This window comes from Mirounga angustirostris, unplaced genomic scaffold (genome assembly GCF_029215605.1).
Source record: "Mirounga angustirostris isolate CCGP_5_RB_7025 unplaced genomic scaffold, mMirAng1.0.hap1 SCAF_4, whole genome shotgun sequence".
Classification (NCBI taxonomy): Eukaryota; Metazoa; Chordata; class Mammalia; order Carnivora; family Phocidae; genus Mirounga; species Mirounga angustirostris.
Window position 1 is genome coordinate 13,365,335 of NW_026991712.1, and position 20,123 is coordinate 13,385,457.

General features: G+C 53.2%; 1 protein-coding gene across 1 annotated transcript in view; it reads right to left on the minus strand.

Moving 5' to 3' along the window:
• The window catches only part of LOC123858718 (uncharacterized), a 180,283-nt gene that overhangs the window by 149,547 nt on the left and 10,613 nt on the right, over positions 1–20,123 (minus strand). Inside the window, exon 3 of the mRNA XM_064587442.1 lies at positions 8,717–18,658. Within this exon, the coding sequence (XP_064443512.1) occupies positions 17,878–18,658 (781 nt within the window). The 3' untranslated portion in view covers positions 8,717–17,877. The remainder of the gene's footprint in view (positions 1–8,716; positions 18,659–20,123) is intronic.

Here is a 20,123-nt window from a genome sequence, read left to right on the forward strand (position 1 = left end):
TCAGTGGAGGTATTTAAGGGCACACTGGACAGACACGTGGCTGGGTTGCTACAACAGGAGAATCAACTTATCTCACCTGTGGTTGCGGTCCCAGCCTGGACTGCAGCAGGGATTCCATGAGCGAATCAAGTCTTAAGCATCTGCTTGCTGTGTCCTGCATGCACGCGGCAAAGTCCATACAACCAGCATGTTTCAGGTTCAAGTTCTCTAACCTCTGTTCATCCTCCCAACCCCCAAAAGCTAGACAACCCATACGGTGGCACAAGCAAAGTCTCCTTTCTCCATCGAGCCATCACCCAACCATTTACAGAGGACCTACTATGTGCCAGGTGCTGTGTGGGGGATGTGGATGAAGAATGCAAGTCTCTAGTTCCTTCTTCTAGCGCCTACAGCACAACGGGTCAAGTTCATCAATGACAGCAGAAACCGGTGCATGTTCCTGGGCCCTGAGGACTCCAGACGGTGCATCAGAGCAGTTGTGGAGGCCACAAGAGTTGGTGGTTCGATCATGCCCACTGACAAAGGAGGCCAGAGGCCAGAGAGGACAAATGGCTCCCTATGTCCACCCAGTGAGTAGAGAGCCAGCCTTCAAATTCAGCCAGTCCAACTGCAAAGGGCACCCGCTTTCCATGATGCTGCCAGGTGCGGGGAGACACATTCCGGTACCAACGGGAAGCCCCCTCTGCTAGGAAAGCCAGAACCTGCCTCTGCCGTCTGCACTCCTCCACCATGGCCTTGAAGGTCATTCCACCCATTTCTTTATATTTCACCACTGGCCCAATCCAATTCCGGTGGCACTGGCCGCCCCGGATGCAGGCCAGAGCCAGGCCACGCTCCGATAGCGGAGATGAAAGGCAACGCTGCAGCGTGCATGAAGTCCCAACAAATGTCAACTGCTTTCATCAGGAAAACCCCAAATTACCCACTCTTACACACAGTCTTTCATCTCCGACAGGGCAAGCAGAGGCTGCTTATTAGAAAAGCTGCCTTGTCCACAGTCTCCCTGGCGGAGGCTGGGACTCAGGGAACACAGGCCAGCGTGCCCCCCCTCAGATGCGCAGCACTGGCTCGGAAACGCGGGCCCCACTCTGCCCTTGGCCGCTGACTAACCGGACGGAGCGCAGTTCTGTCCCCGCCCGCCGCCGCCACCGCCGGGGGAGGCCAGCGCCAACACACAGCCATCCCAGAGCCGGCAGCAGGGGCGCCGTGCCCGCCAGGCCGCCACTCTGTGCCTCCCACACACACAGCCTGCAGCCCCAGGAAGCGGAGGCTTGGGACCGCAAACATAAATGTACAGCAGGACTGACCAGCCCCTCTATTTCTTCCTTCTTTCTTTTTCTCTCTTCTCCAGCAAAGCCGGCAATTGAGAACTCCACATCACAGATTCCTGTGGCTACAAGGGGCCTCTTGAGGTCATCATCAGCATTCTCCCACATCAAGACAAGCCCATCCTGAAGCTGTTGCAGAAGGCAGGCTGCAGTCCTCAGTAAAGGATCTTAGGGGAGGCTGCTGGCCTGCCTCGTTGCTATGAGCGCAGTCTGCACCTTTCTGAATCATAGCAGCCATTACACTTGATTTTCCTATTTTATTCCAATATCTATGTCCCACTCATGACTGTGAGCTCTTACGACCTCCCTGTATCCTCAGGACTCAGCATACTGCCTGGGCCAGAGGGGCTACCTAGTAAATGTGGGTTATGCATGGGTGGGTGGGTGAGTGGGTGGATAGGTTTGTGGATAGGGGGATGAGTGGGTGGCTGGGTGGATATGTCAACCAGTGGGTGGGTCAATGGATGGGTGAGTGGGTGGGTCGATGGATGGGTGGGTGGGTGAATGTGTGGGTCGACGGATGGGTGGATCAGTGGACAGATGGATGAAAGTTCAGACAGAAAAGAGAAAGACAAAAGATGGTTGCAATTAGGGGCTATCAAGCACACCCACTGTAGACTGCCAGAATCTTCAAATTTGGAGGCCAAAAGGAACTTGAAGGATCTTCCAAGTGTCCTTCCCCCCTCGCTTTGCAGATGTAAAAAACAAAAACTCCCAAGACGGGTTGCTGTGTCCATGGTCACATGGCTGCGACTGAGCTAATCCACAGTAACACCTACAGCTTTTGGCCACCTCAATCAGAAAGAATAAATGCTAATCCAACCCGCTGTCAGAACCAAAATGATGCTCACACCCCTGACTAGTACACAGACACTGCCTCTTACCCCAACCGTAAAGCTTCAGTTATGTGCTCCTAAAAAAGTGATGGAATCAAGCCCAGGGACGAAGTGATATGGGTCTTCCACCTTGATAAAGCCAGCTTCAGGCAACAGCCCAACAACTTCCCATCAGAAATGCCAGTCCTCCCGTCTCTGCCTGAAATCACACACCTCTGCAGGGTGAGGGGAACAAAGCTGAGCATCTGCATCTTCCTCCACTATGTCTTCCTGCAATACTTCTCACTAAGAAAGAAAAAGCAGCCCAAATCCAAAAACCAGAATGAAACTGTCCATCTCCAGCTTCATTATGGAGAAGAGAGACAAGTCAATCCACAACTGTTTCCTGATTACCTCCTGCGTGTTTTGTCCGGGGCTAAGCGCACACAAAGGACAATTAGAAGTCTAAATCATGGGGCGCCTGGGTGGCTCAGTTGGTTGGGCGGCTGCCTTTGGCTCAGGTCATGATCCTGGAGTCCCGGGATCGAGTCCCGCATCGGGCTCCCTGCTCGGCAGGGAGTCTGCTTCTCCCTCTCCCACTCCCCGTTTATGTTCCCTCTCTCGCTGTGTCTTTCTCTGTCAAATAAATAAATAAAATCTTTAAAAAAAAAAAAAGAAGTCTAAATCATGGACCAAGCCCACAATTCAGGTCATGGACAGCCTCCTGCTCCTTCATTCTCTTGTTCAGGCAGCAAATCAATACTGAGCACCAGTCGCATGCCCTTCGGCTAAATTTTGGGGTTTGGGTCTATTTTCTGCTGAGTATGCAAGAACGTTGACCTTGATTCAAGGAGTGGCCTGCCCATCCCTCATGTCCAAATGGTGCTTTTTCACCCTAAAAGCCCAGACACAGATACAGTCGGTCCTCACAACCATCCCAGGGAAGATTCCTGAGTGTTCTCCTGCTCTCCTATGACACATTTAGGGAAACTGAGGTGCTGCAGGTTTAAGAGACTCATCCATGATCACACAGCAGGACTGTGATTCAAACCTTCGTCTTTACATAATAAAATTAAAAAAAAACAAAAACAAAAAAAACCCTTCGTCTTCCATTTTCTTGCAGCTACAGATCTTTGCCTCCTTGGGAAGGAGGTGAGCAGTGTGTGTTGGAAAAAGATCCCTGTGGGTGGGTGGCCAGAGTGGACCAGGCTTCAAAGGACTTGGGATTGAGGAAGGTTCGGGGCGGGTGTCTCCTGAAAGGATATGAAGCTGAGTTGTCTGGAGTCAAGGCAATGCACCCATGGGCTGAGCACAGTTTCTGACGTGAGCTTGCAAAGCAAAGCCAAACAAAAGCCTTTTGTGTTGCCCAGGAAGAAGAGTACAGAAAAGAGATCAGGTCCGACTCAGATAAGCCCATGTTCCACATCTGCCGGTGCCTCTCTAAACGATGTGCCCTGAACCTCTACTTTCTCACCTGTGAAATGGAAGTAACAGAGCCCATTCCATCTCTATCAAATTCACTGGGGCCAAGAGTCAGACATAAAGCACGTAGAGCACGTGCCCTATGTTTCCTCTTTTTACCCCAGGGGGACCCAGGTGTGTTTGTTTTAGTTGAGGTGAAAGTCACAAAAAATAAAAGTAACCATTTTAATACACACAATTCAGTGGCATTTAGTACATCCACGATGCCATACGACCACCTGTCTACTTCCGGAACATTTCCATCACCCCAAAGTAACACCTCATCCCCATGAAGCAGGTATGCCCCATTGCCTCCCAACCCCAGCAAACACCAATCTGCATTCTGTCTTTATTCTGGGTATTTCCTAAAAATGAAATCATGCAATATGTGGCCTTTCATGCCTGGCTTTTTCCAATGTTTTTGAGGTTTATTCATGTTGTAGCACGTTATTAATACTTCCTTCCTTTATACATAAAGGGGTGTGTATCCACGAGTGCAATCACTAGGTCACAGGGCAATTCTATAGCAAACTCTGTGAGGAGCCACCAAGCTGTTTGCCACAGTGACCGTCACCCTGTCACCCACCCCCAGCAGTGCACCGGGCTCCGACGTCTCTACACCCTGGCCAACACCTGGCATTTTCTGCTCTTTTGAAAGTATGATTACAGCCATCCTAGCAGGTACAAAGGGATGGCTCATGGCTTTGATTTACACATTTCCCTAATGACTAATGAAGTTAGGCATCTTTTCATTTGCCGGCCATTTGCATATTTCCTCTGGAGAAAGGTACATTGAAGTCTTTTGCTCATTTTTGAATTGGGTTGTCTGTCTTTTTGTTGTCGAGGGCTCAGCTGTGCGGGGACAAGGTGGTGGCAGACTCCTCTGCCGCCTCAAGATGAACAATCTGGTGGTGACAGGCACCTCACACAGATGGGCCTGGGGCAGGACAGCCCTGGGGGCAAGGCCCAGCCCTGCACTCGGAGAGGCCGCACCTGTCCCGGGATGAGCATCCCAGCAGAGCAAAGACACAGCTAAACTGGGCTGGGAAGTGGGATCTGTGAGGAAGGCGGAGCAGGGCCAAGATGACTTAACTGGAGATGACTTAACACCTTCCACTGGCCTGGAGTGGCTGAGCAGGGGATCGGCGGAATCGGTGGCCAGCTGGCTTCTACTTCCACAGCAGAGGGAGGGGGGAGGAGGTGTGCACAGCGGGTGAGCTGAAGGAAGTGCTGCCAGCCCAGAGAGCATTGTGAGGACCCGAACCTGGCCGGATCTGCCAACACCTGGCACAGAACACAGACCACCGGGCGGGCGGGTGGGGGGTGTGGGGGGTCCACCCCCACCCGCGCGGCGAGCAGCGTCCCCATGGGGCATCACGCTTACTGCTGCCATCCCTCACTGAAACACCAGAGGTGGGACTGGCCGCAGTCACACATGGCCCAGCGAGAACCCTGATGCCCCATGGCTTCCCAGTGCCAAAGGGCACACGGCAGGTCAAGCTCGGTGGAGAATTTTCTGATCACCGAGCTACAGAGGGAATCCTGGTTTGAACGCCAGGTACTGCGAGCATACGTGTAGAGGAAGCTATGCCTGAGCCTGGGGGGGCAAAGCACTCTCTCCACACCGGAGGAAAGCACGGGCACTCTGGGGACACCTGCACGGAAAGGCCAGATGGACAGGGTGACGTGAGCTGGGTTGGCAGAAGTCAGCAAGAAAGGGAGGAGAAGACGTAAGAGTGACCCTATATTAGGTGTCAGTGGACCTGAGTTCAAGCCTAATGTCACCATTTACAACTTGCAGAATTCTGGAAAATTCCTTAACCACTCACAAGCCTTTCTTTCCTCATCCATTACAATGGGAATCACCAAACTTCTTCACTAGGATGGTGGTGGGATAACGAGTCAGCTCCAGCTTCACGGAGCCATCGCCTGGCAGAGCGCCCACCTGCGTGCGCTCGGCAGCCTGTCCCTGTTCAAATCCCCAGCTGGCCACTCACTCTCTGAGGGATCTTTGGCAGATGACTTAACTCCTTCGAGTCTTAGTTTGTTCATCTTTAAAATCGGAGTGGTAATAACAGAACCTATCACGTTGGGCAGTTGTATGGTTTACAAGAGTTAACACATGTAAACCACTCAAGGTGCCCAGGAAGTACCCCCAAAATTTAGCGAGCTATTATGATTAGACAACCTTCGGGAAAACAGTCCTTCCCCCTCAACTGTCTGCGTGGTTAGTACAGATATCTGCAGTGAGCTGAATGCCAACTCCAAATGCTCACGCCACAGGGGCACAGAATTTTTAAACAGGGGGATCTGTTCACTCTTGAGGAAGTGAAGAGACAGCCCAAAGGCTCACCAAACTAGGGGCATTCAGCCAGGTCTCCTCCAAAACCCAGTCCTGCCCCTGCCCCCAGCCCCATCCACCAACTGCCCACACTGAGCCGCGCCCATTCTTTATCCATCGTGAGCCAAGCACCACCCAGAGACCTGCGGTGAGGTTCCGTTAAAACAGTTTATGGAAAGGAAAGCTGCTCCTTCTGTCTTCGCCTAAGATAAGCGTAGTCAGAGACCGGAGAAGAACCAGGACGTCACCTGCAGCACTGACTCCTGGTCACAACAGAGACATTCTCAACGTCCCTGAGCACGGCACAGCAGGACCAGCATGCTCTCAGACACAGCTGGTGTTCAGCTCTAGTTCGGTGGCTATGTCTTTGGCAAGTCCCTTAGCCCCCCTGGGCCTCAGTTTCTCATCTGTCAATCAGGGAATCCACAGGGGTTGTAGTGATGAGACATAAGGAGCCCCAGAGTGCACCTGGCACACAGTCTCTTCCCGGATTCCAGCCCCACACTTTATAGCCGCTGGAGAGATGGCCCTCGAGAACCCCCGCTCCCGGGCTAGCCCCTAGAGAGACTCTGCAAGGCCTGCAAGTGGAGTGCTAGCAGCGGGGGACCCGTGGCCACCGGGCTCTGTCGCGTGGGTCAGCGAAAGCACGCTCAGGAGCACTCCAGGCTGCAGCTTTCCTGGTGACAGCTCCCAACCCAGACGTGCCTGGATCTATTTTAATGTCCAGAACAAAGGAACGTGGCTGTCAGCAAAAGGGAAAAGTTTCCAAGAGGAGCTGGGCAGAGGCTGGAAACAAAAGGGGAGGTCACCTATTTCTGGGGGTCCTGCCTGTTCAGCCTCCCCCAGACCCTGAGCGTAAGCCCTTGAGAGTGACCCTGTGGGAGGCTGAAGGAAAGTCTGCACCCCTATCCATTCCCAGAACCCTCAGTGGTTAATTACACAGGCTCTGGAGTCAGACTGCTGGCTCTGCAATACAAAAGCAGCCACTTTTAGCTGGGTGACCTCAGACATTATACTCAACCTCACTGATCCTCTGTTTTTCTTGTTTGTAAAATGAGGCTAATGACAGCACTGCATCTCCTAGGATGACCTCAGGAATTAAGTTATATAACAGATAGCCAGGACTTAACCACTGGATCGATGTCGGCTATGATTATTAGCTACTAATCAAATTATTACCATCAGCGAGTCATTTAATTTCACTGATCCAACAAGTGGGGGCTTTGCAGTTGTCCATCTGATAGAGATTCCCAGCAAATGAGGACAGTTCAGAAAAGAGGAAGGCATTAGCATGCTCTCCCAGATTCCTACAAGCTTGACCATCTCAGCTCAGGATTTCACGCCTGCCCCATGGAATAGAGGTTCTCACCCCCAGTTTGCGGATGCGGACACCACAGCTCAGGGGCCCAGAAAACAGAAAGTGAGTCAATTCTTTCAGGAACAAAAACAAGCTCCAAAAGCATCCCCTCCTGGTGCACATTTTCATCACCACTTCCCCCCCGCAAGTTCATGCACATCTGCTTCCAACCCCCAGCACCCCAATCCTCCTCTCCTGAGTCGAGGGTGGAGCCTTAATTCGGCATCCTGCCAACTGTTCTTCCCACCCTCATGTGGCAGAGCTGATCTCAGGGCAAGGGTGATGATGCACACGGTGTGCCTGGGCCCGCCCCTGCACCCCACCACCGGCACCTGGGGGCTCACCCCTCACATGCACAGCCTCTCCCCCCGGCCTCATCAGAAAAACTACCTCCCCGGGCGCAGCAGGCACATGCCGAATCTCGGCCGCAGTGACAACTGCAGCACCTACAGGGCTGATGTACAAACAGTCCTCAAAGAACAAGAGCGTGAGTGCCCTGCTTCTGTCTGGTTCCAAAAGCCTGAGGCCCAGCATCTTCCTCACAACCCTCCACTCCTGCAGGCTGGTCACTGCCTCCCAGAGGGGAGTCCTGGTTCCCTCTCCCGTCCCAGTGTCTCTGCAGGGGTTGCCCACGGCCCGGCTTTCCAACACACGGGCCTCCGCATTCCAGGACCCCCCCATCCTGCTCTGCACCACCACACCCACCAAGGACAGCACTGACCTCCCCCACAAGCAGAGCTGCAGTTCTCAAAGGTGCATCGCATCCACTTAGCTTTTAAATGAACAAGAGATGCCCACGGGTCTCTCTCCAGAGAGCTTGCCTACATGCTCAACATTATGCAAGTACCAGCTCATTAAAATAATCTCCAGATGTGAACACTAGCTTTCTTTACTCCCATTCTGCAGCTAGGGAAACTGAGGCTCAGAGAAGTGCCTGGTCTCGGGTCACATGCTCGTCAGTAACAAGGCCATGATTCAAACTCAGGCCTTCTCACGCTCAGACACATCACTTGAAACACTGTACTAGACTGGTTTTCCTGCTGTTTTTCCCACTTTAGGGAGGGGCAGCTGTGCCTTTCTAGTACCTACCCTGAAAACACAGCAGACATCCACATATACTCACTGATTATCTGAATGATAAATAGCAGCTGATCTATAAAGGGGGAGAGAGGCCTGTGTGACCCCATCCCCTTTAATTCGGAGAAGTCTCAACCGGTCTCTTGAGAGTTCATCCAGCAGCGAACATGGGCTGGCCCCACACTAAGGGCTTTGAAATACAACGTGAGCCCAAACTTGGTCCTCCCACCAGACAAGCTTCCAGGCTCACAGAAAAGCCAGACCCACGCGGCAGGAGCATGCTGTAGCAAAAAGCAGGTAAACGCCTGTGTGAGCAAGGGGGACGGGGCAACCAGACCTGCGGGGGGAGCCAGAGGAGGCTGGGTCTAAAGCCAAGATCGGTGGGCACTGGGCGAGGCAGAAAGCACCCCATCAGAACGCCCGTCCCCTCTCCGCACTGGTGACGGTGGCCTGCTTCACCTCCTCGTGGCAGGGGCCCCACGGCCGCACGCCAGGGTCCAGACACCTCAGGTGACTCCTCCATCCAGGGAAGCACGCCAGGAAGCCGGCCATCCCAAGAGATGCAATCTCAAGGTCCCAGATGATGGGAGTGTTGAACTAGAGGTCCCCCCAGGGGGTGGAGAACCGGGTGCGGAGCCCCGAAGACAACAGGAACACCGTGCACGAGTCACCAGGCCCGACGCTGCGAACACCGACCATCCCCGGAACACGAGGCCCGGGACGCCTGGAGGCGGCCGCGCATGAAGACCAAAGCTGGGTTGTGCTTCCTGGAGTCATACCATATGTTGCCTCCCCAGATGCCCCAGAAAAAGAAAGAAAAAAGGCAAATTCCAGAAAGATGAGGCAGCCACAATATGAAGATAGAGAATGGCATGAATGATGCGTGATGGAATTTCCTCCTGAGTCACTGGAAGGCACAGGAACCCGGCTCCGGCTCCGGGTTGAGGGAAGCCACTCGGGCCACGTGAATCGGCCCCTTGTTCTCTCTCGGGGAGAAAGTTAAACCAGGAACAAGCTGGGTGTGGAATGTGCACACTCCTATCCTGTTCTTCCTTTCCATCAGTCCCTGCCGCCCCCACCCCACCCCGGCCCCACCACCCCCTCCCTCCTCACCACTGCCACAAATCTCTGGCTGGGAAGACCCCACACCCACCATCCCTAGAGGGGTAACCAAGAAAACAGGGTCCTTTAAAATGATGAAGACTTCATGGAAAAATATAAAGATTTCACATTTCTCTTTCTGCAGCCCAGGCTTACTGACCCAAATCTGGTCATTTGAGCCTCTGTAATAATCCACGAGTCCATCCACAATGCAGTCTGGATTGTCTGTAGTAGGTTTTTTTCTGCCCACCAGCCCTGCCTGCCCCAACCCCCTTCTCCCTGATGGCCCCCAGGCCCATGTGCACCCAGCAAACCAGCAGAGCTGGGGTGTAACTCCCTGTCACTACCACCACCACCCCCCCAAAGTGGTTGACTTCTGGAGTCCCTTCAGGAGAACGGGACTGTAAATATAGCAGGCTAGGGTCCATTCCATCAGGTGCAAAGATCCAGCCTCCCCCAGGGCCCCCTCTGTCCATCTGGGACCAGAGTCCTGGCATCTCACGTGATAGGTTGTGACATTTTCGGGGCAGGGAGCAGGTGCCTGGGGAACGAGGTTGGGAGTCCCAGGGACGCTCAGAATCCCAGCTTCGGCCTCACTAGCTGGGTGCCCTAACCTGTCCAAGCCTCGGTTCTCAGAGCAGTGAGATGAGAGTCCCACAGCATTTACCTCTTGGGGTTGCTGGAAGCTTTATTTAAGTTTTGGCACATAAAAGCCATTCAATAAAGGGTAAATAACATACAAACACCGTGCAACCAATGTCTACACATCCACGGCCTCTATGACGTGATGCCCAAGACCTTCCCATCACACAGAACGGACGGGAATAAGACTCAAACACTAGACCATGGAAGCATCAGGAGAACACTGGCTTCTCTGGGCAGCAAAACAGTTTCCCCTTGCCTGCTGATGCCCCTCTCATCACAACAACCTGGGAACACAGGACATCAGAAGTGTCCCTAAGCCATGTCTCACCCACTCATCACACCAAAGGGGTACAGCCTGCCCTGCCCAAGCCTGAATTTCCCTTTTACCTTTGTTGCTATCTAAACGTTATACATCCTCAGGAAGATGCAACACGCCAGGGCTCCCTGAATCCAAAATGCAATGTCACCTGGGAACCTCCACGCCAGTGGGAGGTGTTTATTTTGGTGCTAACTAGAGAGCTACTGAAACCCCAGGAAGGGCTTCATTCAGCCTGCAGGCAAGCAGCCAACAAGTTTCTTCTCGTCTTGCTCTGGCTCTTGAGGCTTTTTGCAAGAATGCCCTAACACACGGTCGGTGCGCGAAGGCAGGGCGGGAAAGGCGCTCACAAGGGGAGGAAGAAGGACCCAGCTCATCCCAAGAGCTGCCACCACTGGCCTCCCCTTGGAGTGTAAGCATAAAAACGAGAGATCTCTGTGTCTTCCTCTTTGCAAAGACACTAGCCCCACTGCGGGCGGGGAGGTGGGGGGCACCCTCATGACCTCCTCTGAGCCTTATCACCTCCCAAAGCTCCCACCTCCGAATACCATCACTGAGGCTTAGGGCTTCAACATAAAAACGTGGGGAAGACACAAACATTCAACCTCAACAGAAGAGCCATGATGACCCCACTTTACAGCTGGGAAGTTAAGTAACTGGCCCAAGGCCACCCATCTAGCAAATGAAAGGACCAAGACTAGCGCCAGGCCCCCTGAAACCACCACACTCTGTTGCATATGAAGTGACCCAGAAGACTTAGATCATGGCGTCAGGTACCCCCCCCAGGGGGGGGGTGCGCTAACCTGCCCTTCCGCTCCTCACCTGCAGAACAGGCAGGGGTGACAGCAACAGCCTCTCCCGGCGCTGCTACAGTGACTGAATAACGTGAAGCCACGAAAACTACCAAAAGGAAGCAAATATGTACTCGACAAACCCACAGGGCCTCGATTTCTCAGCACGGTGCCCTGCACTTAGTAGGTGCTTGACAAAGACGAGCCAAATGCAAAGACCTTACAGGGCTGTTAGGAACTGCCTGCCCTCCAGACACTTAAGTAATGCGCATTCTCTTCTCCAGGTGAGGCTCCCCCTGGACCTCACCCCCGGGCATCACGTGGTGGCCTGCACCCCGTCCCCAGCAGAGACAGGGATGCTCGGCACACCCACGAGGCCTGCAGGTGGGAGGCATGGGCACCCACCTACAAAGCAGGAGGGGGAGGGCCTGGTGACCCCTCAAGCCACGCGTGCCCCAGGGACGGCAGGAGGCCATCGAGTCCCAGGAGGTGGGGCTTCCAGTGCTGCCACCAGGAACACCCCGGAACAACCCGGGCGAGTGGGTCACCCTACGACTAGCAGGGGCTGCTCCCAGTGGAGCATCATGGACACTGTTTTCAACCATTATGCCCTTCTATATATTCTATATTTTCTCCAAAGACCTTTATTCGTGTTACCATCAGAGAAAAGGTTTAAGAAGAAAACAGGCTAGGGCGTCTGGGTGGCTCAGTTGGTTAAGCAATTGCCTTCGGCTCAGGTCATGATCCCAGCGTCCCACATCGGGCTCCCGGCTCAGCGGGAAGCCTACTTCTCCCTCTGACCCTCTCCCCTCTCATGTTCTCTCTCTCTCTCTCTCTCAAATAAATAAATAAAATCTTTAAAAAAAAAAAAAAAAGAAGAAGAAGAAAACAGGCTATTTCACAGTATACACATTATTTTCCCCTTACCAAACCCAAATTTTCCATTTCTAATTCATTCAAAAAACGGGGGGGAGAGGGCTCTCACTTTGTGTTTGACCCTCTCTCATGCTCTCGTTTCTCTCAGCTTTTCCTCAGCATGGATCTTCCTTCCAGCACTTTCTTCTCCACGCCATCCACAAACGGCCCTGTTACCCTACTCTCCTTTACTGTCCCTGAGACACAGGCTTGGCTGGAAACCAAGCCCCCTCCTGGCTGAGACTGGCTCCCACGGTGGTCTCGGTGACACCCACGTCCCCCACAGTGGGGTCCCCAGCTCCTCCTCGGCTGTCCACACCTGCACAGACGTGGCCTCATCCAGTCCCCCAAGAGCCAGCCTAGTGACGCCTGGCCCAGCCACCCCTTCAGCTTTCAGCGCCCGTTTCTCCACCACCCCCACTTCTTTTCTTCTCTCTGCTGCCCACGCTTCGGCAGGGGGCAGCCGTGGCACTGCTTCTTTGATGCCCTGACTCTGGTCCTGCCCTCCGTGCCAACCTCATCTCCTTCCAGAATTCACCTCATTCTACAAGTAGGGAGCTGGTGCTGCTACCAGGCACTGCCGACCGGACACAGGGACGCAGGGCGAGCATCACTCAAAGAGCCCCCCAGCTCGCAGGGAGGGTCCCCCCCCCCGCCGCCAGCATGCAGGGGGTCCCAACGGGATGGCAGCAGGGCTACGCCTGACAAGGCGGAAAGTGTGCGTCCCCGTGCATCATGCCCCTGGGGACATCCACACATGCGTGTGCAAGGAAGCTGCCCCCAGCACTGTTTACAGTAGCAAAAACCTGGAAAGGACCCAAAATCCACCAGGAGGAGCATGAAGGAACGAACAGATCTGTAAGAAAGGGTGAGGCGCGACCGACTGCAGCCCACGTTCAGAAGAGTGGTACTTCTGGGAAGGGAAGGAACTGGAAGGGGAGCGGAGAGCCCACAGGCTTCCACTGTATCTCTAAATTGTTCTTATTTCTTCAGAAACCAAGATCCAAAGCACACACGCCACCTCATTTAAGCCCGGTTAATCCTGGGGTAGGAATGGGGGAGTCTGTTAAATGACCCTCTACGGCTTCTTGTTTTGGGCCTCAGATCTGGATATCATGCAAAGAGACAAACAATCCCCCAATCCGAGCAGGTTCTAGAGCCTGGCAAGTCAGTCTGAAGGACTCGGGAAGCAGAGGAGAGCAGAGCTGGTGGCCCTCACAGTGTGCCCAGCATCCCAGCATGGCTTCCGAGGGATGCTGGGCCGCCCGCGTCCCGAACACACCTGGCCTTAACCTTGAGCAATGTGCTCGAACCCATCATCTGTGTCACCTCCAGACTCCACTGGCAAGAGATCAGGCTCAGCCATGACAGTCCAACAACAGCCATGCGGGCCGGCTCTCAGGCACTTTCCCAGGGGCGACTCCTTTGGTCCTTTCAACAAGCACATGAGGGACAGGAAACATGGACCACCACCTCATCGAAAGACGAGGAGCTGGAGCCTCAGAGAAGTCCCAGGAACCGCCTGAGCTGACTCAACAACTGGAAAACAGGGCAGTCACAAAAGGAACCTACTGGCAAGTCGGACTTAAGTTCAGGGTTTACTCTGTGTCAGGTTCAGAGGCGGGGACTCATAACTGGCCAGACTTCACATCTCAGGTCACATAATTTTCACAAGGACCAGCTCCAGGTAGGAGGAAAGTAAGGTCCAGAAAGACCAAGTGTCCCCCCCAAGGTCACACAGCCAGGAAGCCCCAGGACATACACATGGTCCTTGACTTTCTAACGTTCCCGGACAACCTCCCTAGAGCATCTCTCCATCAGGAAAATTCTTTTTACAATGAGCATCATCCCGTTCTCTGGAAATGCAACACAGTGTCCGGGCCCCTGGGTGCGCAGAAAGCTGGGAGCTGGTCCTGGCTGATGTTTATTTGTCTGTCTCCTGCTAAACCCCAGGGAGCTCACCAGAGGAGCTGCTCTGGCTGCAGCCGGATAAGGCTCCGGCAGGGGAGGGGAGGGTCAGGGCAGTTCCTGGTAATCAGGTAGAGCTGACCCCCTCTCCCCAGAACCCCCACCCCATGGCGGGGGGGGGGAGGGGTCATAAGACGGCGGCAGACAGAGCAGACACAGACATGAGAGGGAAAGACCCCCACCCCCAGCCACTGTCCTGCAAAACCAGGCAATATGACCAGAAAAAGAAAGGGGACAAAGCATCCCCAGCCCCCACCCACCAGAGGAAATAACCCACTACCCAGAGAGCAGCCAGCGAGCCTCAGCCAATGCAGCCCATCAACGACAGCAATCTTCCTGCCCAGCTCTGGGCTCCAAAGCCTTTCCCCTGAAGTTTCCATTAGCCGGAAATGGAGAACGCGTCTGGAAACTGTATCAGTCAACAAGAGCCTGCCCTCTGTCAGAATAAGGGGAAAAAAGTTTCCTTTTTTTTTTTTTTTAAAGGCACCTGGGTCGGTGTGCCTGGGTGGCTCAGTCGGTTAAGCGTCTGCGCTCGGCTCAGGTCATGATCTCGGCGTCCTGGGACTGAGCCCCGCATCGGGCTCCTCCCTTGGCGGGGAGCCTGCTTCTCCTTCTGCCTGCTGCTCTCCCTGCTTGTGCTCTCTCTCTCTCTCCCTCCCTCTGTCAAATATATAAATAAATAACATCTTTTAAAAATAAATAAATAAAGGCACCTGGGTCTTTCGAATTTCTCACACAGCCCCTTACTCCCCCCCACCTTTATAGCTGACAATTATCCCTCCAACTTGGTCCAATATGCTCTCCTTCTCCCATGATGGCCTGCCTTGCCCACCCTGGTGGCTCCCAATGACCTTCTCAGGTTAACCAGGCACCATAAGGAAGACTCAGAGTCACCCGCCCTGGCCCAGTGGCCAAGGCCACAGTCCTGCCCCACCGCGTGAGAGCTGTTTTATGCAGTTGCTATAATCCTTTGATTGCCTCCAAACTCGCTCAGGGATAACAGGGGGTTGGAGAAAGGGTGGGAGGTCAAGCAGAGACCGTTCTGGAATCCGCTCCCTTCATTAACTTCGGAATTCCTCAGGCCAGTGTTTTCTCAAGCCTTCTTACCCTGAACACTCACCGGAGAGAAGGGGGCTGAAATCCTCACATCCACAGGCTCCAGCTTGAAAAGCCAGGACCCGGTTTCCTGGGATAAGGGAGAGGTAAGGCCAGCAGCCACCAGGCCCCCCCCAGGGAAGAACTAACATTCAGAGAGTAAATATTAGCTGACCACACTGAGGTAAGAACTAGAGATTCAGCAGTGTCATGGTTCCCACTTCGCAGATAAAGAAAGTGAGGTTCAGAGAGGTTTAGGAACTAGAGCAAGGTCACACAGCTATGGAACGGCACTCCTTCAAAACCTGGTTGTGTTTTGCTCTAAAGACCACATTCTTCCAGTAATTGCAGGTATCACTCTAAGAGGGCAAGGATCTCATCTGACACTCCCATCTGCTTTGAGAGGTAGGATGCTGAGCAGCTGGTGGGCCTGGAACCCAGGCAGACCACTTACATTAGCACTAAGGCCTGTGTGTAATTCAGGAACTGGGCAGTGCATCCGACACCGCAAACAATCTAAGCTGACCTCCCTGCATCATTGCTGAGATGACCCCTTGCTAATGCAGTACCCCCTGCCAAAATGCATGTGCCTTTATGTTCCACGATGGGTCAACATCAGAGGCTGAGATATAGTAAGGCCTCAATAAATGTTTGCCAAATACATGGTAAAAGAACTAGCAATGCCAAAGTCTTCTGTATTTTCCATAAAACCCAATGAAAGCACTGTCCGTACACTGTTTAACAAGCTTCATATAAAGACCACATCTTGGGGCACCTGGCTGGCTCAGTCGGTAGAGCATGCAGCTCTTGATCTCAAGGTTCTAAGTCCAACACGTTGGGTGTAGAGATTACTTAAAAATAAAATCTTAAAAAAAAAAAGACTACATCTTGTAACAAATTTTTCTCAGTGTTTATAATCCAGAAGTTGTTCTTTTTCAATGACAAACAGTCTTCCCTCATTTAGACCAAGGGGCAAACTACAACCTATGGGCCGAGGGCCAGTCCTTATAAATAAAGCTTTATTGGAACACAGCCATGCCTATTCATTTACCTACTGGCTATGCCTGCTTTCCGGACGCAAAGGCAGAACTGACTAGTGGTGACAGAACTGTGTGCCCTACAAAGCCAAAAATATTTACTACCTAGCCCTTCACAGAAAAGTCAGCCAACCCTTGACATACACAGACAAACAGAACCCACCCAGTGTGTTGGGCTAACTAGGAAGTCAGAGCAAAATTTAATGTTAAATTTTAGTAACTCACTCATCCTCAATGCTCTTGTTTCTATATGCCTACAGATTTTGATTTTCTAACTCCATTTCAACATTTTATTTAAAAACAGCTGGTATTCCCTGAGTGCTTATTATATGTCAGGCACTGAATTAAGCCCTTCAATATGTTCTCTTATGTAATTCTCACAATGAACCCATGGGGTAGCTAATATTATTCCCTATTTACCGAGGAGAAATGAGTGAAAAAAGGAGTGAATGAGTCACCAATGGACTTCATAGGCGGAATATTTACTATTTCATAATTCAACCTCAGACAGTAATAGAGGAGGTGATTGGAAAACTTTGGGTGCTCAATAAATATAATGAATTGCCCATGCCATGATCAGAGGCTGCCGTCAATTCGAGCAGAATTATAGGATTATAAAGTCCTATCGTTCTGAGATTCTTTTTGTTCTCCATCTAGCTTCAGACTGAGCTGTGTAGTCCCTTCATCGTGCATCTTCTGGATTTAGGGAGGATCACGGTGAACTACGGCGCAGACATGTTCCTACATGAAGCAGAGCGTAGACCCCACTCGGGTCAGGGGCAGAGAGACACCGTCTCCGGGGGTGTGGCCAGAGCCATGCAGCCGGAGGGGCACAAACTACAGAGGACTGCACTCCAAATTCGGCCCTCTTCAAGAGGGCTGTGTTTACTTGCTGCTACCTTAATATTTTTACAAAATTGGCCCTTTTTTTAAACTCAAAAATCTAAGCCCTACGCTGTGATAACTGCAAAATAACAGGTCTCCTCTGTCAATTGTGATCTTTTTCTAATTCAAGAGAAGGTAAATATAAAAGAATTATTTTTTTTTAAGTCAGCCTGCCCCTCAATAACCTAAAGGCATCTTGAACAGCTCCCCACACACTGAGAACCACTGGCCCAGCAGGCAAAGGGACGTTGAAGGCTAACAGACTGGAGTGTGTGTACCAGCTTCTCTGCTCTCTCCAGAGATAAGTGATAAGTTGGGAAGCTTTCTGGATCTCTCTGAGCCTCAGTTTCTTCATACAGAAAAGGGGCACCACACCCACCTCGCCGGATTGGAAGGTTAACCAGGCACATTTCCAGACATTAATAAACACCAGCCATGAAGCAATCTCATGGCTGTTTGCTGAGAAGCCTGGGCTGCAGATTCAGCCTGGAGAATGAGTCACAGCCCTTCCCTCAGCTGAGCCCGTGCAGACTCCAGGGGACCCGGGCTCCCCTGTTAGGGAACAGGTCCACGGCAATAAGCCATCTCTAGGAACGCTGGCTTGTGGTGTCTGTGTCGTTGGGAGGGCAGCACTGCACCCCTAGCCCCTGGATGAGTGTATGTGCTGTCAATCACCACAGGGGCCCAGCGAAAATAAGCAAATAAATAGAGGGTCAGCTCTGGCAGCAGTCTGGGGGAACTGAGCTCAAAGAGAAACGGGCTCCTCCAAGCAGCTAAAGATGGACTTGTGAGATAGGGAGATGAGGCCAAGCTCATGTGCTATACGCAGAAATGCAAACTGCCCACGCAGCCGCAAAGGGGGACCTGGAGGTGCCGCCGCGGACACAGAAAATAGCACCAGCAGCACCAGCACCAGGACCAGCACCAGCACCAGCACCAGGACCAGCACCAGGACCAGGACCAGCACCAAGTGCAAGACCAGCAGCACCAGCACCAGGACCAGCACCAGCACCAGCACCAGGACCAGCACCAAGTGCAAGACCAGCAGCACCAGCACCAGGACCAGCACCAGCACCAGCACCAGGACCAGCACCAAGTGCAAGACCAGCAGCACCAGCACCAGGACCAGCACCAGCACCAGGACCAGCACCAAGTGCAAGACCAGCAGCACCAGCACCAGGACCAGCACCAGTACCAGGACCAGGACCAGCACCAAGTGCAAGACCAGCAGCACCAGCACCAGGACCAGCACCAGCACCAGCACCAGGACCAGCACCAAGTGCAAGACCAGCAGCACCAGCACCAGGACCAGCACCAAGTGCAAGACCAGCAGCACCAGCACCAGGACCAGCACCAGCACCAGCACCAGGACCAGCACCAAGTGCAAGACCAGCAGCACCAGCACCAGGACCAGCACCAAGTGCAAGACCAGCAGCACCAGCACCAGGACCAGCAGCACCAGCAGCACCGTCCACCAACTAACTGATAAGTCCAGGGCCACTGGGTGGAGTCTGCCCAGCGACAACCTGATTTACACCTGTCGTCCCAGAGCAAATGTTGGCATGCTGCTTTCACTCGCAAGGGTCCGGACTCAGAAAGTAGACGGTTTGCCTACCAGTAAGGGGTATGAAGGCCCAGAGAAGAGAGGTAACCTGCCCGAGGTCATACCGTCACCAGGGGCCAAGAAGGAAGCAGAAATGGGTCCCTCAGCTCCAGACAGGGAGGCCCAGTGGTTCTGGCTTCCAAGAGAACTGTTCAAGTCCTGCCCTGAGAACTGCTCTGCCTTTCTGTGTTCCAGTTATGTCAAGAGGAAAACATCAGACTGACCGTGCTTACCCCACAGGTCTGTTCTGGGCTTGGAATGGAATAGTATCTGCCACACGCCCTGCACAGAGTGTGGCTTAAGAAATGGTTTTCATTTCTCTGTCAATGTCCACAGGGTACAGCCCTGCAGATGTGGGGCAGGGACTCAGCGGCCAGAGAGGAGGGGCCCAGCGGAGCCTTATTCCTCACCAGGACCCTTCTGCATCTTCCGATGCAGAGCCCACCCTTGTCCTCCTGGGAGGAGCAGGAGATAACCCAGACCACAATGGGTTTGTTCTGGGGAGCAACCGATAAAAACAGAAGTGGGGTTCTGGGTCATGTGATAAGCGGGGGCACAGCTGCCACAGCAGGAGGGTAGGAGAAAAGAGCAAGAAGATGCAAAGGCCTGGGGGCAGGGCTGCGCCCCCGTGCTCCCAACTCTTCTAGCTGAGGCCCTCAGGCCCCCAGGACTGTTCTGCTCACCACTGCAAACCCAGCCAAGCCTCCCCGTCCTCAGAGTGCTCCCAGACCTTCAACAGCCCCCTCCTCAGACGATTCCCTTCCCTGCCCTGTTTGGCCGTGGTGCGGTGGGCGTCACACCCATCACAGGGAGCTGCAAATCCCCACCCACCCAAGGGCACAGGCTCCTCGCAGGCCGTGAGCCTCCAGGGGCTGGACCGCAACCCCGGCCCCACTTCATCCTGCCTCCTCACACAGGAGGGAGTCCTTACTGAAAGTCTGTCTCTCCCGGAGGACAGAGAGGGTACCCAGTTCTGAGGAGTCCAAGAGCATTCCTCAGCAGACCGTGCTACACGCACACACGCCCTTCTAAAGACCTCGAAGGAAAAGTCTTTACCCTTCAGCTGAATTGGCGTGATTCAGCATAAAACACCAGGCAGCTCCTGGCTTCCTGCTCAGCGCTCTCATGGATTAGGAATCTCGGGTGAGTTACGTGGCCCCACGAAACCTCCCAATTCTCCGCTATACAATGTGCACACCATTGCCCCCCTAGTAGGACGGTGGGCTGATGAAGGTATATAGATGCTCAACAAGAGAGCACTTCCCTTTTGTCTGTCCTTTTCAGGAACACCGAAATAAAACCACTAAGAGTGACCCTGTGATCTGATCAAGGGAGATACAATAAATAAGTCGCCTCCAGACAAACCTGTTTCCTGACCTCAGAGAGAC